Source organism: Falco cherrug, chromosome 7 (assembly GCF_023634085.1).
Source record: "Falco cherrug isolate bFalChe1 chromosome 7, bFalChe1.pri, whole genome shotgun sequence".
NCBI lineage: Eukaryota > Metazoa > Chordata > Aves > Falconiformes > Falconidae > Falco > Falco cherrug.
This window is the reverse complement of record NC_073703.1, coordinates 71086880-71111164: the sequence shown is the minus strand read 5'-3', so window position 1 is coordinate 71111164 and position 24285 is coordinate 71086880. Positions and strand designations below refer to the sequence as shown.

The 24285-nt window shown below is 47.6% G+C and overlaps 1 protein-coding gene across 1 annotated transcript; it reads left to right on the top strand.

The window, feature by feature from the left end:
- CRY2 (cryptochrome circadian regulator 2) lies at positions 1–22676 on the top strand. Its single transcript, XM_055715999.1, has 12 exons — positions 1–244; positions 3055–3163; positions 6659–6801; positions 13764–13948; positions 15265–15353; positions 16391–16531; positions 17029–17340; positions 18426–18577; positions 18728–18930; positions 19401–19490; positions 20006–20147; positions 20637–22676. Exons 1-11 carry the CDS (start codon positions 45–47, stop codon positions 20143–20145), a joined length of 1764 nt encoding a protein of 587 aa, XP_055571974.1. The 5' UTR covers positions 1–44; the 3' UTR covers positions 20146–20147; positions 20637–22676.
- The last annotated feature ends 1609 nt before the right edge of the window (positions 22677–24285 follow it).

Sequence of the window (24285 nt, the reverse complement as noted above, 5' to 3'; positions counted from 1 at the left end):
AAGCGGGCGGAGCGCAGGGGCCGCGGCGGCAGTTGGCGGCGGCGATGGCGGTGGCTGCTCTGGGCCTGGCCGCGGGCCCGGCCCCGGCCCTTTGCTGCTCGGTGCATTGGTTCCGCCGTGGGCTGCGTCTCCACGATAACCCGGCGTTGCAGGAAGCGTTGCGAGACGCCGCGTCCCTCCGTTGCATCTATATTCTGGACCCTTGGTTCGCCGCCTCCTCCGCCGTGGGCATCAACCGCTGGCGGTGAGGAGGCGCCGGGCCCTCGGGCCGCGGGTGGGCCCGAGGGGGGGCGGTGGTGTGGGCTCCCGCGGCAGTCGGTGCGCTTTCGGGGGCGGTGGGTGAGCCGTGCCGCTCAGCACACGATGCCTTGGCCAGCCGGGCCCCGCTGTTGCTCCCCCCGGCCCCCCTGTTCCTCCCCCCGGTCCCCTCCGTGCAGGGGAGAGGCCGCCTTGCCCGGCTGGCCTAGGCACGGTTTTCACGGCTCTGTTGCCTGACCGTGTAGAATGGAGCCGTCCAACTTTATGTAATGGCATTAGACTTTTTCCTTACGAGCTGGGCGAATGTATGAGAGCAGCAGACCGATGGACCCTTACGTTTAGGAAATGTTTTCCTCTGAATTTAGAGACAAGTGCAAAGAATGCTTAGAGCTGCGAGACTGCACCATGCCTTCCCTCTGCCCTCTGAGTGCGCGAAGGCATGTGCACACACCTGCCTTCCACCTGTCCCTCAGATTTTTACAGAAATATGCTTTGGCTGTTGCTAGGGTGGTAGAGATGAAGCTTTGGGGTTTTCCCCTCTCTACAAATAGGAAAATGTGTGGAGAGCCAGACCTCCTGTAACATTACATAATGCTATCGTGCTGGGTCTTGGCTGTCTCAACATTTGGCAACCCAATCCAGGTAGGGATTCTCCTCTGCAGGGCTCCTCTCTGTACAAGCAGAGCAGATCTCCCCCTGCCCCGTCGGATGGGCAGCCACCTGGCTAAAAATCCTTTTAAGTGCTCTTTGAAATGTCACGTGGCTGTGCGTAAGGGAGACTGTAGTTGTGACTGATGGCTTCTGCTGTGCACCTACCTCAGCTTCATCTTAAGGAATGAAACAGCGTGGGGGGTTTCGAAGCGTTTCTAGAACCTGCATCAGAGGATGGCTTAAAAACTGTAAATGCGCAGAAATGACCACAACGTAGCTGTTCCGAGTATAGAAGATTGTGGATTCTGTAACAGCTTAAGATCTAGGAGCCTGAAGTGATCTTTCCATAGACTCTTTACAGGCAGCAGCAGACTGAAATGCCGTTCACGTGCTGTTGTTGATGCTAACTGTCCTTATTTCGAAGAACCAAAGCAGTGCCCCCAGAAGATTAATTCCTGATCCATTTAATCCTTGTTGCTTTCAACCAGCATTGTGAGGAGAGGAGGAAACAGGTAGCGGTCTTGTTTGTGTTGTACTCATGGAATATATGAGCAGGTGAAGTTTTTTTAAAAAAAAAATGTTTTCTGGAGGTATGTGGCTACTGCAGATGTCGGAGATTAGCACCACTGCCTGTTAGACAAAAATGTGGTAGCGAGTTACTTATTTAGCAGAGTTCCCATTGGGAGCCTTGGCTTTGTTTTGCTATTTTTTTAATGTGATTACTTGTATTCAGAGTTCTATGCTCCAAAAGCAAATGCTTGTGTTTCAGAAACGTATCATGTTGAAAATCCCTTGTTATTTAACTGCACAGCATGTGTAAGCCATATAGGGTTAAACCTTGTTTAATTTTTAGAACATTTTAGAACATTAATTTTTAGAAAGTTGATAATTCATGTTTAATAGATGGAAAGTGGGCCGGGGGTAGGGGAATGGTTTAAGTTACCCAGACCTGGTTCTGGATCTTCTGTACTGTGATACTGGGCCCTTCTTTCCATGAACCCCGAGTCCCTTTCTCCCTCAGGACTTGCAGAGGGAGCTTGTTCTAGCTCAAAGTTTGCAGTTCCCATTATAGGCAGTGCAGCTGAGGAGAGAGGAATTACCCACTTTGCAGGGCAGTTGTAGCTTATGTTTCCTTAGCTGTGTGTGTTCTTAAGGGAGCTGATGCAGATACTCATGTCTTGCAGGTCACGCTGCAGAGCGGGCATGCAGGAATGACGGAGAGGTGGAGGCTGGCAGGCTCGTTTACAAAGGGTTGCGAGTTTGCCAGCAGTGCCACGTGCTGTCGCAGGGACTGTGGTTTTAAAGCTGGTGTCTTTTTTTCAGAGTTAGACAAAACGAAGTGAAGTTACGACATAGATGGGGTGATGTGTGGCTGTGAAAGCAAAGATTATATACAATTGGTGGTTTATAGTGTAGTGGGGGGTTAGTAAGACACACCATTAAATGCAAAAAGCACTTAAATACTTTTTTACAGTTTTGGGGTAGGAGGGAATAGATTCATGTATGGCATGCTGTCATCTCTGCAGCTTCATGTGGAAGATAAATTGCAGTTCTAAGGACACGTAATTCTTGCCTTGGGAGATCTTGGTGCCCAGTCCTGTGCTACTGATGGGCTAAGAATGTACTTTCCTCTGCTGCTTGTGTATTCGTAGCCAGAACTGTGAAACTTGCACGGCTCTTGTAGTAATTCATTACTTTCCTTGGAGCAGTGTATAAACATCTTTCTACTTTGTATGCAAAATCCCTCCTGCCCCAGAACCCATGAACGAATATACTAGGGAATTACATGGTTTATGCTTTTCTCCGTATCATAATGTGGAGAGAGCAGCTGGCAGGGGGGTGTTGCCAGCTCTGAGAGAGAACATGGGAAGGGTGTTGCAGGAAAAAGAAAATCCTGGAAACCTCTTGCAGCTGGACAAGCAGAACGTGCATATGAATGGCTGGGAGCTGGCTAGTGCTGCAGTCTCATAGCAGTTGGCAGACAGACCAGGGATGAATGTGAATTCTTGTTTTCTGTTTCTTGTCCTAACTTTTAGTTTGATTTGGTGTTGCAGGTTTGCTGGAGTCCCATGCAAATTCTCCTCATTTGTCTTTTAGCTGTAACTGGACTGACTGACACTAACTGCGGTTGTTTCTTCTCTGCAGATTTCTGCTCCAATCTCTGGAAGATCTGGACAACAGTTTAAGGAAACTCAGCTCTCGCTTGTTTGTTGTGCGAGGGCAACCAACAGATGTCTTCCCAAGGCTCTTTAAAGTAAGAGAACAATTTTCTGGAACATAGTGAAGAAAAATTGATGTCCTGGTCCTGTCCTTGTTGTCACTGACAAATGATTGTTGGCAATCCCCTCAGCTTCTCTAACTATACCTAATTCTTCACTATAACAAACTCTTCTCTGTAACTGCAACGAACTACTATCCCTAAGGGCCAGCTTCGGAGCCAGATACACTCTTGAACTCAGACTAGGAAAGAAATATAGTAGTAGGGTGTAATGTAGTACCAGGGTGCTTGAGCTTCTCTTTTTGAATGGTGGTCCTAGTTTCTGTAGTCTGGTCTCACAGAGTTGCACTGTAACACATTGACTCCTCTGTGTTAAGAGCTTTTTTCCTGCTGGCAGGTTTTTTTTTCTGGCAGTTTTTACTCAGGAAGACTGCTATGTCCATACACCTTTACAGATGACTGAAAAAGCATATTGATCTGTATGTGAATTGCAAATAGGGCTTTGTGTTAAAATCTCAAAATTCAGAAGCTTTTATGTTAGCTGACCTTCCTTTCCTCCTCCTATTCAAGACTGCAGTTCAGTCAGCTCAGCAGCAGAATAAAGCTTGGGTCCAAGCTTCCTGCTGATGTACCATTTAGGATGCTGGAATACGCAGTGGCTGATGATGAATTAGTGGGATACATTTCTGAAGCAATATGTCAGTGCTGCAGATCAAGAAACAGGGCTGGCAGGAGTGTCTCCTTGAATATCAGGGTTCATCAAGCAGTATCATTTTTCTCTGTCCTGCTCTGAGATTGTATTTCCCATTGTCTTTGAAGCTTTTTGATGGTGTCTTTGTTAGAGTGACAAAGTTAAATGAAAAAAACATGGTTCACAATAGTCTTAGGAGTTGGGTTTATCATGTGGACTGTACCTTACGTATGGTTGACAGAAGTAGTGTCCCCAAAGCCTGCTAAAGACCAGCTGCTGAGAAGGAAGGGTAAACTTGAATCTATACCCTCCTGCTGTAAGTGGTTCTGATACATATTTTCTCAAGGAGGGCAGTACTGTGGAGGGGAATCAGACTATGCAGGTCAGAAAGGGCACTGATACTTATTTTGGCTTCCGCATCTTAACGTGACACAAACGATGTGCCGTTTTTAGCCTTTTCAGAATCTTGGGTTATTTTTATCTTTTGATCTGTAAATAAGTTCTCACTAGTAGTAGTTCATGCCCTGCTTAGTTTAGTTCAGGGATTCACAGGATAATTGAAACTTTGAGAAAAATGCTTGCTTTCATCAAAGAAGAAAACATAGTTGGCAGTGTGAGGTTTGGGAGAGGTGGTTGTCAAATCGGACAGACCTGCCTTTTGATGCAGTCTGTTTTGCCTGTGCAGGTGAGTTGATGAGTACCTTAGATGTGCTGCAGCAGAGCTGAAAAGAACGTCTGTGGGGAGGGGGTGTGTGTTATGCTGTTATATGGTAAATGTATGGCTTTGCTGGGGATTCAGGCCTCTCCAGAGCTGCTGCACTGAACAGTGAATTAGCAGTGGCTCATGCCTTGCTGTCAGCTGTTGTAGAGAGGAGAGTTATGTCACGTGGTAATGCATCACTTAGAACTAACATAATTTCTGCTCTTGCTGCCAGTAGCTGAGCTATGGTGTTGGTAACAGTCACTGCGAAGGCACTATTATGCACAGGTACCCTGAGGAGAAGTGTACCTGTCAGCTCTCCGTTAACCTTTGCAGGGGTGTTTTTTGTCTCATTTCCTCTGAACAAACATCTGTAATTTTACCTCTTCTATCAAAGAAAAGTGTGTCGTTTGTTCACTGAAGTTTGCTCACAGTCCCTTTGGTGTGTTGTTTTTTTTTTTCCCCAGCAGTTTTTCTTTGCTATAGGCTAGATACTAAGAGACAAGTCAGTCATGACTTGTCTTTTGTGTAGCTGCAGCAATTCATTGTCATACAGCTTACTGTTTTCTGTTTGGTTGTGCTCTGCTTATTGTGTGCTACCGTAGCACACAGTGTGGTGGGCTTCTCAGAACTTTAGGAAATACCTGAATTTGAAGTTCTGTATTCTTACCTAAAATCTCTCTTAGCCTTAAATGGGTTTTTATTCCATTTGTTAGTTTCAAGGCAATAATATATGTCTGTTCAAGACCAAAGTAATCTTTTCCAAGCCTTCCAGCTGATGCTGTCTGTCTTATAAAAGAAAGAAAAGTTCAAAACGAAGCTGTTAAATCACACGGGAGCAGGACAGGGGATGGATCATGTCTCTCTGACCCCTGCTCTGAGTTACAGACGCTGTCATGTTCTTATTTTGAAAAAGGAGTGGAGGACATCTCTGAAATGCATGTTCAATGGTACATAACTGTTTTAGTTCTCTGTCCTTCCTAATACTAATTTTAGGATTGAATCTGAAAGTTTAGAAAAGAAGGGGACTTGTACAGTTGTTTTCTGCTTCTAAATTCCCTTCCCCATCTTCAGCATTATTTTTTAGTGGCATTTAGTGAATTAATTGCATCCGTTCTTCGTGCTTTTTTCTGGTTCCAAAAGACTGTACTTCATATACAGAGATGGCTTGGACTGCCTCACTTGGAGAATGTGGTTTGTATCTTAGCTGTGTGAGGGTTTTTTTAAGTGTCTTTCTAGATTTCTGGCTGTGTTTGACTAAAGTGTTTGCTAAACAAATCTGTGGGCTGCTGCTCTGCTTGGTGGATGTCTCGGGAGAGTCGCTGTGGAAACCATTAAACCTCTTCTCATAGGATTCATTTTCTGAGGAAAACTAGGCCATAGTCTTTGAGAGCAAACTGTGCTCTGGAAAAGCCTGGAAGAGGCTGAATACTATTTCATAAAGCCTATTCCATGTAATTTGTGAGGGATCTCTTAAAGGTGTGAAGATATAGAATAGGTACGTGGCTTGACTAGGGTAAAATAACACCCCAAAGATAGGACTTTAATTTAAATCTGAATTGCAGTATCATACTCTACTGTGCTGACCAGAAAGGTTCACTTAGTTGCCATCCTTTGTCCTGCATTTCCCATTACCTGTTTTTTTGCTGGTCCTCTATGATGTGATGACTTTAAAGAGACACTGGAAAAAATTTAGAGTGTTTTGGTCTTACTTAATGGTAGTCTCCACATAAAAATACAGGGTTTTGAGTGGAACTTCTATTGAAAGATTTCTCTGAAATGGTTTCTCTGCACGTTTTGGAACAGGGTGGTAGGGTTACTCATGGGCAGCATGTGCAACAAAACAAGTTGTTGTTAGGCTTGGGGACTGAGCTGAAACCTAAGAACATTAATAGAGAAGAACTCAAACCTCCTGTCATGTGTTTTAAACCTGAAATTTAGGAATTTGCATAGCAGATGCAGTGCTTGCTGGAGCTGATAAAATTGTTGATTCTTTGGTTATCTTGACTCCAGACTGCTCATAGGAGCCTTCTCTAAGATTCCAGGATGTAACACTGTCCAGGAATTCTGAAATCCTTGTTCGTAATCGTGCTGGTTAGAAAGTCTTCTGTGACAGCTGTGCATATTGTGTTTCTTGCAGGAATGGGGAGTCACTCGTCTCACCTTCGAATATGACTCGGAGCCATTTGGTAAGGAGAGAGATGCAGCTATCGTCAAACTGGCCAAGGAGGCTGGTGTGGAGGTGGTGATAGAGAACTCCCACACCCTCTATGACCTGGACAGGTACGGGGGGGGGTGGGGGGGGTGGGGAGCAAGGGCAGAGGTGATGCCTGGGCTAGACTGGGATTGTCACGTCTGGGAAGACTTCATCTCCTCCATTACGCTGATCGCTGTATGTTGATCACGCTCATCCTGTGTGAGCCTGGAAGGTGTCAACAGGATTACTCTGCGCCCTTGCACTTTTGATTAGAGCACGTCAAAGTGCTGACAGTGACGTGAATGTACAGAAAGGTGTTGCCTCAAGCTTATTAAACTCTGTACTTGGCAGTCATTTAAGTTGCTCAGCTGTGTCCTATTGATTGCTCTCCTTCAGCATGTCCTCACTGCATGGGCTGCTTTTTTTTTTTTTCCCCTCTTCATTGTAATAAACGTAGTTGAGCTGTTGTCTCAGATTATGAAGGCAGAGCTTTTAACTGATGGATGTACCAGGACAGCTGGAAGAAGTAGAACAAGGTAGATGGGGGCAAACTTACCTTATTCTAAAACCTGAATGCTTTGTCTTTGTTGTTTTTTTGTAGTGTTGTATTTGGTATGGGGGAGCCTTGCCTTTATGTTGAGTTTTATATATTTACATATATATATATATGATCTCCTTGAACAGTGGAGACAGTCTTTCAGCTAAGACTCTAGGTATGCTTAGCCATGTTTCAATACTATTCTTACAGGTTGCTTGCTTTTTTTTTTTTTTGATGACTTGTGACAGAAATGTTGAATGTCGATTTCCGCCTATAAATCTTCAGCATCCATAATTTCGTATGGGAAGAAGCTCTGCAGTTAGCACGTGCTGTGTGGAAATGTTTGTCTTTGGAGCGAGAGGGATTCTTCTTGAACCAGTCTCATGAGCAGATGCTGCTTTCTAATTTTTGCATTAGAAGAGACCATGAATGCTTATTACATTCTCACCCCTTCGATGTCAACGCCCCTCACATCTTTCCTAGTTTGCCTAAGTTTTCAGGTGGAATCAGTTCCATATCTCTTCTAAGTTTTGTCACCTTTCTTTATACTTCTGGGTGTTTCTAGAGATGGAGAGCAGTGGTGAAATCTCTAGCTAGCATTCAAAATGTAGGAGTGACATGGATTTTTATAGTGCTATAATGTTTTGTGTCTTCTCCTAATAGTAACTAGCATTCTTCTTGCTTTTTCCAAGTGCTGCTTAACTAATATCTTAGAGCTTTCCTCCAGAATGGTCATAGCTATTTGAGAGGCTGCTACTATATGAGTAAGTTGAAGATTGCATAGCTATGAATATGGAGAAACAGCAAGACCAACGCTGCATTTCATCTGATATTTTTGTCAGCTGGTCATGTGGTGTATAAGGGGAATTTTCAAGTTGCCTTTCATCTGTAGCCATCCCAGATAGCTTATTGCGTCAGTGAACTTTATCATCATGCTCTTTTTTTGTGCCTTCCCAGATACTTTATGAATAATGTTGAGCAGCACAAACCCTAGCTCAACTCTGTGTAGGATTTCTCCTCCTGTTGGAAATGTTCATTCTTGCTCTGTACTGTGGCTCAAAGAATTTTCTGTCTGCAGGGACCTTTTCCTTTATCCCAATTTGTTGTGGTTTCTTTAAAAATTTCCAGTGAGAGAGAAAGTCAAATGGCTACTGAAAATTCAGGTAAAGTGTATCAACTGAATCTCCCTTGCCACAGGCTTAAATGTCACAAATAGATTTTGAGGCACAACTTCCCTTTACAAAGGCCACATTAACCCTCCAGCATATTGCGTATACCCGTGCATTCACTGATTCTATTAGTATTTTCTACCCATCTGCCTAATGCATGTATCACTCTATTCTGTTGTCCCTCTGATGCCCTTGAAATGCTTTTTAAATCTGGAGTCATATTTCCCTTTTTTTCCTCTTAGTATCTGAACAGGTTTAAGGCAAGTGTTACACGCAGCGTGTTTGTAACATGTAGTTTGGGTATTTCTTGATGTCCATCATAACTCCTTGGTAAATGCTCGCTGGTCCTGGCAAGCTGTTGCTGTTAAGAGTAGCTTTGTTTTGTGGCACTTCTTCCTGACCTCCCAGTCTGTGACATCTGATAAATTCCCTGGAAAAGATTTGGAGTCATAACCTCCCTGTATACCTCCATAGTGAATACACCTGCAAAAATAAATGCAGGTATTTTCGCTGTGTTGTTATGGTCTCTGCTTTTTGTTGTTGTTGTTGTTGAGTTGATCACCTCTCAGCCCTACAAATATACTGAAGTGTTTGTAATGGATTTTTTTTATTACTTTATTTTTTTACTACTTAGGCTTTTTTTAAAAGGTTTCGTAAAGTTTTGTTTGGGTTGGGAGGTGCAGGGAGGCTGCTTTTGTGGTTTTTGATTTAACCTACCAAAGTCTGGAGGTTTCCCATCTTCATTTGGCCTTCATTTTTCAGAAAGATTTTGCCTTCTGTTACCTTTGCTGATGCTATTCCTTAATTGTTTTGACTCCTGTGATCCTTCTGAAATCTTTTTTGATGGTCTGTGTGCAATTGTTGAATTATTTTTTTTTTCTCCCCAACATCATCTTCAAATCATCTCTGTGTTGTCTGTCAGTGTTTTGCATCTCAGCTTGTTCTTTTTGCTTAGCACACTTCCTTGGTTTTATGCATTATGCTATTGTTGCTCCTGGAAGGATGTTAAATTGATGCATGCCAAAGTCACAGTTAGAGCAGGCAAGTGATAACTAACATTTTCAGCTATACCTTAGCACTGCATAAGATCAAATAATGAATTGCCTTTCCTTGTGGGTTCTTGATTAATTGTTCCATGGAGCAGTCATTTATGGCAACTAGAAAATTGGGTTTTGGCAGGCAGCAGCATGTGACAGCTACCCAGTTTGTGTGGAGACAGCTGAAGTCTCCAGTTACTCTGACATTTCCTGGTTCTTGGCATCTCTGAGATTTCTCAGCAGGTGGTAATACAGTTCTAATACTGTATTTCTCCTGGAAGCCCCTCTTAGAATATTTCACTCTCCAGTCATGCTACCGTGAGTTAGAAGACTTGTGTATGTGTTGTCCCTCTGCTCACCCTACTGTTTTTCTTGCGTAACTAGTAACGTGGCATCCTACTTCTCATCTTTCTTTAATCAAGATTCTGACAAGGTTGTCAGGGCTGGTTTTAAACAATTTAGACTAATCTTTCACCTCTACATAAATGATTCCAGCAGTCCTTCCCGTGTTCCCAGTACCACCTCCACCAGCTCCTTGTAAACATTTACAAAGAGCCTGTTCAGTTCACTTGTGAATGTGACCGGTTTTACCCAGGAGGAAGATTACAATATGCTCCTTGTTGGCACTGCCAGCGTAGCTCTGTGATTAGCAGAGCATCTTTTCTGTCCTCTTGTCCTCTCCCTCAAAACAAGGAGAGGGCTATAAAAAAAATCAGCATCAGTGCTGGAAAATACTCCTAAAAATCTAGGAATTCCCAGTCAAGATTAGTGATGTTCAGATTGTAGAAGTCAGACAGAAAAAATAATCGCTTGGGTATCAGCTTAGCCTGCTCGAAGCCTTTACTCAACAATCATTCTGTCTGACAGCTTCCAGCTGACAGGTGGTTTTGTCTCTTCTCTGGATCTGCCTGTTTTCTCCTTAGCATCTAAATCCTCTGTAGTCTGCTTGCTGATGTTCAGCATTGTGGTTTCTGTAATCCTGGACAGGCCTGTGTTATTCAGGGGGAGTGGTTTAGGTCAGGAAAGAATACTGTGAGCTTGTATGTTTGCAGTATGCGTCAGGAGCAGCTTTTCCTCAAATATTCTAGCCTAAGGCTGAAATGATAGTAAAATGCATTTTAATAGGAGCACATACTAACTTAAAGGAACCAAGCCCTGCAGAAGGGAGAGTACCTTGCTGGTTCTGCAGTTCATAATTACACCAAAAAAGTGCTTTATTTCCATCTAAAAAGGTGAAGTCAAACTTCTGCCTGCCAGATCTTGTTATCTGTGTCTGTCTTGCATTGGTGCTGTGCTGTCACATGTTTTCCCCCTGTGCTGGTACTTAGTCTGTCATCAGGTCTTCATCTTTCATCTGCTCATGTGTGTGATTCTGTGGAAGTTGAATTGTTTGTCCTTTGTCCTTTGTCCAGCCTTGTGTGAAATATCTGCTGGTTATCTCTGTCTCCTCTTTGAATCTGTAGAAATACCCCTTGTCTTACTTACACGTAGCCCTACACGCGCTCTCCGGAGTGAGGATTTAGATCAGAGCAATTGCATAAGCTGGCGAGGCTAACTAAATAGTCTGCGTGAGTTGGTAGTGGGGCGGGCTGTTGAGCAGCCTGCTTGCCGAGTGCTGCTGGCAGCCAGCTTTTCCTTGCAGAAGGAAGCGGGGGGGGGGCACATTCAGTACCATGCCAGAACTGAGCCCCGTCATTAGCAAGCGAGCTGAGGCGTCAGTTTTTTGAGGCAAGCAGCTTTCCCTTGCCTGGTAGCCATCCCGCTGGGCCACTGCTGTGAATCAGAAGGTGACACCTGTGAGGGTGTGTGTTTGAAGTCGGCAGACACTTCTGTCACAGGTGACTGACTGTAGGATACTGTATAATCTTAGAAGCGCCAGAACTGTGTTTGATCAGGTTTTGGTTGCCTGCTTTCTTGAGGTAAAGTGTGACTGTATGACTGACAGTCAAAAAGACCCTTGTAACTTCTGGCATCGAGCTGCTGCTGGCAGATAGTGCTGGGCAGATATATTGCTAGTCTGGTACACAGACATTTTAGTGTGTACTCACTAACGCCAGAAAGCTTAGGGTTTGTGTGACAAGTGCAGTGATACTGCTCTTCTCTGTTCCGCTTCAAGAAAACTAGAAGAGTAACTGCCACATGTAGTCTGTGGATTGCACTGGGGGAGACGGATGAAACAGGAGTATTAAATCCAGGGGGGCTCCCTTTTTCTGTCATCGGGGAAAGTCCTGTGAGATTGTACTGCCTGCGTTAGAAGGACAGTATTGTATAATACCCAATATTTGATACTTCTTTTCATGGCAGTATTGCGGAAGGTTCACATTTTGTTACACGTAATGCCAGTGTCGGGTGCTGTGAAATGTGCAGCTTGTCCTAGCCCTATCTCTTGCGTCCCAGACCCAGTAACTGTCTGTTCAGGAATTTAGGAGCTGTACTAGGTAACTTCACTCGTATTCATGTGCTTGAGGATGTCAAATGCAAGACACTGGTATCCACCTGCAAGTCACAGCGATCTGCTCCAAGTGGCTGGCTGTTGTCAAAAATTTTAGCTGTGGATCTGGGATGTGGTATAATAGTGTAGATCTCAGACAGCTGCAGCCTCGGCAGATGTTTGGAAGAGGACTGAAAAAAGGGGCAGCGTTAAAGAAGTGGCTTCCCTGTGCCTATCCCCAGCACCTCAGGGCAAACATGGTGCAGCTTTGTCACGTTTTTCAAAGCTCTGAACTTCTCTGGGAACATGTGAGCCTGTCCAGAATGCAGTAACTGGAAGTGCCTCACTTCTCTTCCAGTGGCAACGCTGATTTTCTGGGGATCTCTGGTTGGTTTTGTGGGGGGACCCCAGTGACAAGCGTAGGCTGCAGAGAAGATTGTGGTGGGTAGTATAGTGTTTGTGAGACTTTGTGGTCTCTTGCCATCCCTGGGGTGGTACAGGGTCAGCCAGCGGGAAAAGTGTGTGTGTGTGTGTGTGTGTGTGAAAGCAGAGGACGTGCTTTCTGGTATGGAGGTACAGGACCGAGTGTTGCCTGTGAGGCTGCCCGCTGGGCGACGTGCGGTGTTCCGCACACCCTGCGGCCGGGTTGCCCCTGCTTGTTCGGTAGCGGCTTTTTCTCCCAGTGTTCACAACTCGCCAGCGGGAAAACGGGAGGGAGCGGCGCGCGCATCAGCGCGTCCTGCGGGGACGGACCGGCCTGCGGGGCGGGGGGAGGGGCGGCGCGGGCCCTGTCCCCGGCCGCGGGTGCCCCGGTGGCCCCGCAGCACACGTGAGAGGCGCTGGGGACCGGCGTGTCGCCCCGCCTCGCGTACACGTGCTGCCGCGGGGGGGAGGCACATGGCGCCGGCCGGCCCCGCGGTCCCGGCTGTCAGCCCGGCCCTTGCGTAAGCTGCTGGCTGTGGGGCGGGGACGGCGCTGTGCTGCGCTGCCGCTCCCGGTGCGGCGGTGGGGCTGGCCGCCTCAGCTTTATGTAATGCCGGCGAGCCCTGGGCTGGCTGCTTTGCTGTTAACTCCTTCCTCTCCCCGCAGGAGCGGGGGTTAGAACTGGCATCTCTCACCCTGGGGAAGCTTACCTTGCCGGGGGGCTTCTTAAAGCCCTCCATCCCGGGAAAAATCAGACTGCCTGGCCCTGGCAGGCTGTGGATGCTTAGTGAAGTGGAGGAATGGGGAACCGTGGCAGTCTTTTTTTCCGTAGCGTGATCTGACGCAGGAGAATAACATGAGGCAGGTCCGCTCGTGAGCGCACGGCACGGGGGAGGATGGCGATCCCTAATCGTGGGAAGAGAGGAATGACGCAAACTGGGATTTGTCTCATCTGAGATAGGTGGAGGAGGCGTCACTAGCAGACTGGGACTTTATGTGTCAGACGGGGAGGAAGTCAGGTCAGAATACTGTTAGGATATCACAGGGTGTCGGGGGAACGTATGCAGGTCTGGCATTTGCCATCTTGGGGAGACAGAAAGGCAATAATCGGATTGAGATTTCATACTGGGGTCTGATGAGGAGCCCTGGGAGAGATGCAATGCTAAGCTCGGTTCAGCTGAAGCTGTTTTGGTTTTTTTCCCATGGAGATGAAATAGTATCTGGGGTTCTGTTTTCTGGGGTATTTGGGGGCTGGTTGGTTTTTTTTATTATTATTTTTAATACTCCTTTGAAGGATATATCAGGTGGAAGCTAGGTTTGTAAGGATTTCTGTATCCAAAGTGAAAGGCTGTCCTGGGCAGAGATAGTGGGATGCAGTTTGGCTGTCATTTCCACATGTCTTCTGTGGTAGTGAGGCTGTGTTGTTTCACCTTGCTTATTTTGTCTCCAGAATAATTGAGCTGAATGGCCACAAGCCACCCCTCACCTACAAGCGCTTCCAGGCCATCATTAGCCGTATGGAGCTCCCAAAGAAGCCAGTGAGCACTGTAATAAGCCAGCAGATGGAGGCATGTAAAGTGGACATCCAGGAGAACCATGATGATGTGTATGGGGTTCCATCCCTGGAAGAGCTGGGTATGTGTTGAGAGTGAAGGCAAGGGTTAACTGCCAGCTGAAAGCGGATCTAGTGATGGCTGGCATGCGCCCAAGACAACTCCAGTGTTCTCATCTGACCTGGGCTGCCTCTAGCCCTAGAAGTAGCCTGATGTTTTCGGAGAGTGCTAGACCTTCTGAAAACAGAATGCTGTCCCTTGCACTGCTGTTGATGCACAGCATCCCCTTTAGCATTGCTCTGAAATGCTCTGCATCTGTCCTTATGTTCTCTGCTATACTGAGCATGTAACCACATGTCTCATGTCCTTGCCAGCTGCTTTCCTCCTACTGCCATCTCTGACACATTGTGTAACTGACCTGAAGAAGTAAACTAACAGTGTTCCAGGCTTAGGTCATTTCATTCAGTTGTTGCAGAGCAGCAGCGATTTGGGAGCTTAGCAAGACAAAAGCTATTACAGAAACTTCTTTCACTCATCCCGCTATGCCTTTCGGTCCTGTATTTTCCTTGTAGAAAGGGGATGAATAGAGAGCTGAGGCATGAGGAATGCAAGGCCTACATCAGGGAGGTGAAGCTAAATGGAAGGGAAGAAAGGATTCATGCAGAATACTGTCTGCGTGTGTGTGACTGGAGGCTCCAGTCATACCTCCATATCACCTTGTACCTTAATAATGCATAGTTTCAGCAGTCACATAAAAGCAGGGGCCTTCCCAACAGGAGTATCCTAAGGGCTGCAGTTCTGGGTGGATCAACTTCCTTTGTTGTCTGGCCTAATGTGAGTCTGCCTGCAACCTTACACTGCTCTGCTTGCTGCGGGGGGAGGCTCCTCTGTCAGCCTGGAGCAGTGCAGGGAACCCGCTCCCGCTTTTGCATTGGTTCTTCAGCACTAATCCAGTGCCTTTTCCAGCACCAGCTTTCAGCAGAATAAGGAGCCTCACCAGGAGTAGCCAGGCCATCTAGTGAGCTGCTGGTGTCCATGGCAAGGTATTTTGTAAGACAGAGCTGTGGAGCATGTTTCTTTGCCAGCTGCTCTGGCCTTTGGAGCAGAGCCCTGTGGGGTGGGTAGTGCTGAGGAACCAGAGAGTGCTGGCATGTGAGCAGTGGGAAAAGTCCCCAGAGGGCTGCCTGAAGCATTGCAGGGAGAGGCCCTTGTAGTGCACTGTCATGAGCAGGCTCTCCCCATGTTCCACATGATTTGCCTGCTGTACAAGGACTAGAGCAGCAAGTAAGCCATGTTAGGCAACTGCAGTATGTAGTCTATTGCTGTTATTAATGCTTAATCTTATCTATACCTGTTGTCTAAGTATGGCTTCAAATCTTACGAAGTTCTTTCTCTCAGGCTTTCCTACAGATGGTCTTGCCCCTGCAGTTTGGCAAGGAGGGGAGACAGAAGCTTTAGCGCGGCTGGATAAACACTTGGAAAGAAAGGTAACCCCTGTTATTTAAGTTGTGATTCCTGCAGGCTGTGCCTCCAAGTGAAAAATGTTGAGCATTGGCTCTTCCTAGCAATGGTCACAGCATTCACCTCTGGAAGGAGTGTTTAGTATCAGAGTACTCCTGTGATTTTGGGTTGTGTGTGGAGCAGGGAGCTCCTGGGCTTCCTCAGACCCAAAGAAGTAGAGCTGTATATTAATTATGCTACTGTCTGAAGCACACAAGGTTCTTTTCCCTATTTCTACCCCTCAGTTTCCTTTAGAGGAGTGCAAACTTGGAAAATCTCATGTACGTTGCTCAGGCTCTGTGCTGCAGGCCATCTCATCTTGTCTTTAGCTGAAGTATTAGTGCAAGTACGTGTTTATAAAAGGACACCTTCCCCTTGCACGTCAGCCTGTTAATATGTTATCTCACTGACTGGCATTCCTTGAGCCCCAGGCTGAAATACTCAAATTTTTCCTATGGGGCATGTGTTCTTGATTATAGTGCACAAGGCAAACAATTTCAAAGTACTGAAAGATGTCCCAGGTGCAGAGGCATCACTCGGTTTTAACCAGTTTATATCTTTTTAATGCTGAGTGGCTTGGTGGCAGTTGTAGAAGTCAAAGCATAAATTCTTGTGCTGAAGGGGAAACAAACTGTCAATGTAGTGCTCCACAAAAAGCTCTGAACTCCACACTTTTCTTGTTTAGGGTGTGAAATGAGATAAACGTACATGGACATAAACAGTTGCATTAGCTTGTGTCCCTAGGAGCTCTCAGGGTTAGTAGCTCCTGCATGCAAGGCAAATCTAGTCCATTTCTTGGCCAAAATGAGTGATTTAAATCCTGGAGCAAAGGTTTTGCATTTCCTGAATGGGGTGGGGGATCGGGATTGCCCACTTGAGACCTTTCCCAGCAGTGGTTGGAGGTGAGTGGAAGAGACTCTGTTGTCAGACCCGAGTATCCTCACCACCCACGCAGAGGCCTGGCCTTTAGCAGTGTCCTGTGAATCTGTAGGGTTTTTGGCTCATTTCTCCTGAATATGTCTAGGCCTGGGTTGCAAATTATGAAAGACCAAGGATGAACGCCAATTCGTTGCTGGCCAGCCCTACAGGACTCAGTCCCTACCTGCGTTTTGGCTGCTTGTCCTGCCGCTTGTTTTACTATCGTCTCTGGGAGCTGTATAAGAAGGTAAGACTAAAGGGTCCTCTGGAGAGCAGGCTGGGTTTGTGCATAGATAGCACGGTGCTGGTTCCCAGCCAGTGTGCCAGAACAACTGCAGAAGTTACTGCTGCCTCCCTTGTGTTTGACAGTTGGGCTAAGCTTGTTGTTACTACAGAAGAGAATCTTGGGTGAGGCAGAGTTAATTTTCTAGTAGTCGAGCAGACCTTAAATCTACTGGTGCTTGTTCTTCAGTTTGGACTTCAGTGTCACAAGCCATGCAGAGCTCTTTACTGTTAGTTTTGTGTTGTTTGAGTTGCTGGTAAGTGTGCCAGGTGAGCTAAAAGCAGTGCTCTGATTTCACCACCTGGGGTTTCTGGTAAAGGATGATCTGGAGTTAAGGTCATTTATGGCAGTTGTCAGTAACTGACTTGGGAATTGTGTGTAAATGCATGGGTGGCTTACAGCTCAGCTTAATGAAGCTAGTCCTCCCCTGCTTGTGGATACCCTTGTTCCCTCCTCCACAGGTGAAGCGGAACAGCACGCCCCCCCTCTCTCTGTACGGACAGCTTCTGTGGCGGGAGTTTTTCTACACAGCAGCCACAAACAACCCAAAGTTTGATCGCATGGAGGGGAACCCCATCTGCATCCAAATCCCCTGGGACAGGAACCCTGAAGCCTTGGCGAAGTGGGCAGAGGGCAAGACAGGCTTCCCTTGGATTGATGCGATCATGACCCAACTGAGACAGGAAGGCTGGATCCACCATCTGGCCAGGCACGCGGTGGCCTGCTTCCTGACCAGGGGTGACCTCTGGATCAGCTGGGAGTCAGGAGTCAGGGTGAGTCTGGCATTTCCAGAGACTTGCAGGAGGCCATAAGGAAAACAAAAGTCTACTTGGCACTTGCTGCAAGGATGGGCGCACAGGTATGGCTTTTGCTTTGCATGTAAAAGTTGCATAGAAGAGAGGATTTGCTAGCCAGGCTCTTGGCCTGCCAACAGCCTGACTTCTTTCTGCCTTCTGCCGTGAGGCTCTGATGGTATCAAGAGTTTCCGCTAACCATAACTAATGTTAGCGGAACCAGTAGTAAGTATGGACTGGGGGTTTGGGGACTTCTTTTTGTTTGTTTGTTTGTTTGTTGTAAAAGTTCTCTCAATCCATCTGTTTTCTTGGCAAGTTCAGTATCACTTTATAACTGGACCTTTTTCCTCATTGTATAATCCATCACTGCACCAGTCAGGGAGTGCTCCATGAGTGTGAAATCTGAGCCTAGAGTCTCTCGAGGAAAGAGGTAAAAGACCCTCCTCTTAGGTTCAAGCTGTCTGTCCCTTCAGATGGCCCATCCCAGTGTACATACTGACCTAGGTAAGAAGTGGAGGTGGGGGTATCTGGTCACAAAGCTGAGAAAGCGAAGCATAGCTGAAAGCGTGCCATAGGGTCAGATGCTAAAAGCACAGCATCTGTGCGTGGATGTGAGCGAGCTACTGCTGATACTTGTCTGCCTCTCGGTGGCAGGATGCTCTCGGACCTTCAGAGGGGTTCTTGCTTTCATGCTTGTTCTCCTGTGCAGCATCTGCCTGCTTCCCACAGTTGGTGCTTTGCACTTGTTACGCCTCCCAGGTTAGAATCAATACCCAAGGCTTGCTGCAACACTAGGTAGTGATTTAGCCTGTAGCTGCATGAGAGAGAAGCCAGCGCTCTGTCAGTGTGAGCAGACATACCTCCCTATGTGAAAGCATCAGGAAGTGAGATGTATTGACCAGCCAGCTGGCTTCAGCCAGCAGATTGCCTCTTTGCTGCTGTTTGGGTTCCTAGGAGCTGTTCTCGCAGCTCAGTGCCTGCCATTTGACATAGCATCTTGAGTCCTCCTGCCACGAAGCCCTGCCTGGGGAAGCTGTCATTGCCTTTTCTTCAAATTGCTGCAGGTATTTGATGAACTGTTGCTGGATGCAGATTTCAGCGTAAATGCGGGCAGCTGGATGTGGCTTTCATGCAGCGCATTCTTCCAGCAGTTCTTCCACTGTTACTGCCCTGTGGGTTTCGGACGTCGCACAGACCCCAGTGGTGACTATGTTAAGTAAGTGATACCACTGGGGCTTCTTTATAGCTCGATCTATGAGCCTAAGTTGTTCAGTGGCTGACAGGTGCATGGTGCTTTCTGTGCATTGTGAATGCTGCGTTGCTGCACTTCAAGTGGTGTTTGTGAATCTTTTTACTTGCGTTGCAGGAGGTATCTGCCCAAGCTAAAGGGTTTCCCTTCACGATATATCTACGAACCGTGGAATGCGCCTGAGTCTGTGCAGAAGGCAGCCAAGTGCATCATTGGGGTGGACTACCCCAAACCCATGGTGAACCACGCAGAGACCAGCCGACTGAACATCGAACGCATGAAGCAGATATACCAGCAGCTGTCACGCTACAGGGGGCTCTGTAAGTACCAGCAGTTGCAAAAGATCGTGTCTTTGGTAGGAGATAAAATGCTAGGAGGAAAGGTTGTGATAGCACTTGTGTCTCTGGCCAGTTCTTGCAAGGGGAAGCAGTCCCTGCCAAAGCTGCTCACTTGGTTTTCAGGGAATGCTCCACTGAGCTCTTGGACACGTAGGAGTGGAGTCCGAGTAGTTTTGAGAGCTGGTGATGGCACAGCACTACTTGCGTGCCACCAATGGTCCCTTCTTCACTTTCGGGAGAAAAAAAAACGAGGTAGAGCATCCTAAGTAAAGAAATATGCTGCTGGATCGTGGTGTCTGTCTGTGCCAGCTCAGCGGGTGCAGCTCAGAAGCCATCCTGCTTTAGGATGTGGATGGGCTGGTCGGTCATCACTAAGGTGTTTCAGTGTGAAAGGCTTCTCTCCCCCCAGGTGTGTTTTGTTGCTGAACCGTGATCCTCGTGCCTTTCTCCAGGTTTACTGGCATCAGTCCCTTCGTGTGTGGAAGATCTCAGTGGTCCAGTCACAGACTCAGCTTCAGGGCAGGGCTGCAGCACCAGTACAGGTGAGTTGGAGCTATTTGTGTGCTTCTGAGGTAGTTTCATGTTGACTTAAAGGCTGTGGGCATGGGAGAGAGATCCTTTTCTTTGAAGAATAGTTAGCTAGGAAAACATAGATCATATTCACCTTCCTTCAGGCTTCCTTCAGAAGTCCCCAGTGAGCCTTCATTTCTAAAAGGGCTGAAGAATAGGAGCTCATTAAAGTGAATCTTTTATTCCCTGTATGGGACCATATGCAGCCACTTAAAGGAGAAGTACAGATCACTGTAGGGCAAGTCAGGTATAATTAAGCTGTCCTCCGCCAGAGGAGGATACCTTTGTGTTTGTTCTGGGGAACTTAATTGTTCTGGTTTTAACAAAGTTTTTTGAAGAGTTTTCAAGGAGGCTCTGGCAACGTGTCTCAGGGCTCATGCACTGCGTATTCTTCTTTCTCCCAGCTCTGTGGCAGGTTGAGCTAGGGTATACTTGTGAGGGGATCTAAAGGTGGGGAGCCATTGCAATGACTCTTCTTCCTCTACAGCAATGAGGCTGTCGCAAGCAGACCAGGCTTCTCCAAAGCGCAAACACGAGGGAGCAGAAGAGCTGTGCGCTGAAGAACTGTACAAACGAGCCAAAGTGACAGGTCTCCCCGCTCCAGAGATCCCTGGCAAGAGTTTGTGATTGTGAGTAGTCCCTAGTGTGATCTGGCTTAAACTGCCTTGTTCTGGCAGCTAGCAAGGCTCAATCTTATTTGCTCCCTGCATTTTAATGAACAAAATGGACTTGCTTGTGGGGAGAGGTGGCTCCTAACGGTAATTCCATAGCCCTGTAATTTGGCAGTGGTCTGCCCTCTGGTTGTTTTGCTTTTGCTTGACAAGCTGTTAACTCAGCTGTCCGGCAGAGAGCAGTACCCTGTTGCTAGAACAATCACAGAGCACAGGTGTTCATGGGTTTGCTGTAGTGAGGCTGGTTCTTCTTCCACAGAGTGGGTTTGCGGCCAGGTTTACCCGTGCGGTGAGTGTATGGGCTAGAGGACGGGAGGACGCAGGTCCTCCCTGAAATGCTGAAATGCTCTGGATCCCAGGCGGGAAAGGAGCTGGTCGCATGTTCTGCCAGCTTTTCAGTATGAGAGGGGAGGTCAAGGCAAATTCTGTCTTTTGCTTTCTCTACAGCCAGCGACAAGCACCTTGTAAGTGAAGAGTGAGAGTGCTGAAGAGGTGACCAGAGGAGTAGGGAGTGCCGCGCAGAGGGACTGGAACTCGTCATCCCACCGGGAAGTCGGGGGTGTCATATAAATGTGTAATTCCAGTAGGTGCCACACCGGGGCGCTGCGTTACTTGTGCTTGGGAACATTTGGCTTCCTGCTCTCTGAGCCAAATCGTCTCTCCGCAGCCGTGCCCGAAATCTGCCCGCGTTTAAGGGTGCCAGAGCCTTCTCTCAACTTGTTTGCTCCCAGGTGTGTCTGGCTTTTCTGACAACGGCTCAGCGCGTGTGAGTTGGTGCATTGATGTAGGCAGCAACACCTGCACATCTCAGAAATAGTGAACATCCTTTCTCATCACTAGTACTAGGCAGTGAGGTGCGCTGATTAATTTAAATCATAGTAGGGGTTGAGAAGGAAGCTGATACAACGTCAAAAATAGAATACTCTACAGAATAGGGTAAGAGAACAGGAAAAAACTCAGTATTTCTTTCACTAGGCTAGACTGACAGCGATGTAAATGATTTTTGAGTAAATCATGGTGGTATTTGTGTGGGATGGAAACAAAGAGAAGGAAAATGGTAGCATGAGAACAAAGGGATACAAACTGTCCATTAGAAAGGCACTGCTTTCCCTGCAGGAGAACCTCACTGCTGCAAGGTGAGCCACGGTGCTGTAGCCTGGAATGGGCAGCTTCAGAGCAGTTTGACACCTGTAGAGGAGGGATTCTGAGAGAAGGAGGAATACTTTAGAGAATAAGACCATGCATGCCTTGATAGGAGTAAAGCAGTCTCCCGGAAGCTTACTGGTCCAAATAATAAGGGAGCTATACCTGAGCCCTGTACTCTATAGCGTTTCCTTCCCCGAGTGAGAGCTCTCAAGCAGAGTGACTGGTGTCTGGTGTGTAGCCTGTGGAGGGCCTCATACTGATAGGGGATGTGTTACACATCAGCTCCTTGAAGTGAGTCTTCCTCGGGCTCAGTCCATTGACCATTCTGCGTGCTCTTTCCTGTATTGGCATCTGTTTTGAGTTTCTGCACAGTATACTGCAGTACCTCGTACCCTGCACACTGCTCCTTGCCATTTGCACTCACGCTGGTGCTTTGTAGCCTAGCAGGGAGATGGCATCGCTTTCCTGGCTCATAACCAACCATACACTCCTGGGCCTCGTCCTGTTCCATGTCGCTTCAGTGCGGTGCTGGCAGAGCACCCCTGCTTGCCTTCCCACCTGAGAGAGCAGGGGAGGGCAGTACTGCAGAAGAGCCTCTTTTAGCCATTTTCAAGAAGGATTAGATCAAGTAGCTGGTCTGGTGCAACGAGCTGCTGTTGGCGCTGTTTTCATTTGCTATCCAAAACCTTTCATCCCCACCTGGCACAAGTGGTGTGGGGCCATATGTGAGCTTATGCAACTAACAGCTTGGGGGACACAGAGGTTGTCTCCCACTCTGATAATCCACAGGGATAATTGGATTCAGTTTTGGAGTCCATGTTTAAACCCAAAGCAGTGGGGCTGCAAATAGAAACTGACTCATGAATCTGGGAAGCCTGAAGTAGTTGAATGGGGTCTGTGAGTTAAATTATTGAATAGCTGAATAAGCTTTCCTTCCCACTCATCTCTCTGGGGAATTGACCTTAGATTCCTTTTCCTAAGGGAATCCATTGGGTGGACTGACCAAGTAAGTAAGTAAATAAACTTTTCCTGCCCTTACTTTCTTCTAAACTACTATTCCTAGAGTCTGCCTGGTGAATAACCCAGTAATCGACAGGTTTTGTCTCCTTCAGTCTGACCCAGACCTTACTCTCATTGTCTTGAGGGTAGAAAAGTAAAAAGAAAAAGAGACCCTTTCCCCCTCCCCTGTGTCCTGCTACAGAGAGAAGAAGGGCAAGACATGCACTTTGTACACTTTGGTTACAGAAATAGTGACTTCTGCCAGTTGGAGGGTTTGATGCTTAGGCAATGGTCTGTACATATGACATTTTTCTTTTTTTATATATAAATGTCTTTAACCCTGTCTTTGCTGTCATCCAAATTATTTTGTTTGGTAAGTGGCATTTTGGCGGCTGTATCCATGGGGGTGAGGAGCCAAAGGGAGGGGAGGCAAAAACTCCCAAGTGATCTCTTGGAAGGCTTTGTGGGTGAGGAGGAAATCCCGTCTGCAAGGTTTGTGTCAGCGCCTGAGACGTGGATGGTGGCACATGGAAGAGCTGCAGTTTGGGTAGTAGAACTGGGAAGGACACACAGAAACACAAGGCCAGCCAAAGACAAGGGGAAAACTTCCTGCAAGAAACTTAAGTAGGCTGGGATTCATCTGCTCTGGTATCTTTTCCAAACTGAAATTATAAAGGTGGGGAAAACCCTGTGACAAACAAGTAGAGGATGATTGTTCGCTGTTTTCTGTAGCATTTAAGATTGGACATGCTTGATTAAACTACGAGATGGCAGATTGAACGAGGCTCGCCTTAGTTTTGGTGGCAAGCTCTTCCTTAGCTGTGGGTGCTAACAGCTTGCATTCAAAAAGGCTTGACCAGTTCATGGGGAAAGAAAAAGCCATCAGTAACCACGAGTGAAGATGCCGTCTTTGTTTCAGCAAGGAGCAGAAGATGCTGGAGGCTGAGATAAAGGAAGTACCAGGAAATGGATGCCAGCTTGGGGCTTTCCATTTTGTGGGGTAACGACTGTTTTCTGTGCCTGAGGGGTAGGTGGCAATATTTGACCTGATAACAGGCACCCCCAAAGCAAGCATAGCGTGAGCTCTGCCTGGGGAGAGGGAGCAGTTGGCTTTTGATGCCGTGAGAGCAGAGGCTCTGGAGATGTTCCTCAGGGTGGTGTGGGGGCTCCTTTCAACTGCGAGGGTGAGCACTGGGGCAGAGCAATGCTACGCAGCTATGGACAGTGTGAACATTGTCCAACATGGGTCTCCTGTCGGGGACAGAGCTTTTTCTTTTACAGATCTTCAGCTGAGTTGTGAGCTGACACCAAATACACCATTTTCTGGGTTCCCCAGTTTGAGAGAGGGGGAGCTGCTGGGGAGGGGCCGGCGGGGGCTGCGAAGGGGGTGAGGGGCTGGAGCATCTCCCCGGGGAGGAAGGGCTGAGCGGGCGGGGGCTGTTCAGCCTGGAGAGGAGCAGCCGAGAGGGGATGTCACCCATGGCTGCAGGTATCCCCGGGCGGGTGCCCAGGGGACGGGGCCAGGCTCTTCCCAGCGGTGCCCAGCGGCGGGACGAGGGGCACCGGGCACAAACCGCCACACGGCCGGTTCCCTCTGAGCAGGAGGGAGAACGTGTGTCCCTGGCGGGTGGCGGGGCGCTGGGCCGGGCTGCCCAGAGCGGCTGGGGAGGCTCCTTCTGCGGGGCCATGGTGCAGCCTGCGGGGAGAGCCTGCGGGGGGGGATGGGGATGGGGGCTCGGGGGCACTGCCCGCCCGCGCCGGTCGGGATACCATGATGATTAGCAGTCTAGCCTAGGACACAGCTGGAGTAACGTTCTGCTTGTGCATTATGCCATCCTCCTCGGTGCCTCTGTGTAGACCAAGTTACTGGAACCTTTATTTTTGGAGAATTACGTGAGGTACATCACTTTCTCAGTGACCAGCAGGATACTAGGAAGCGTGAGTAGCCACG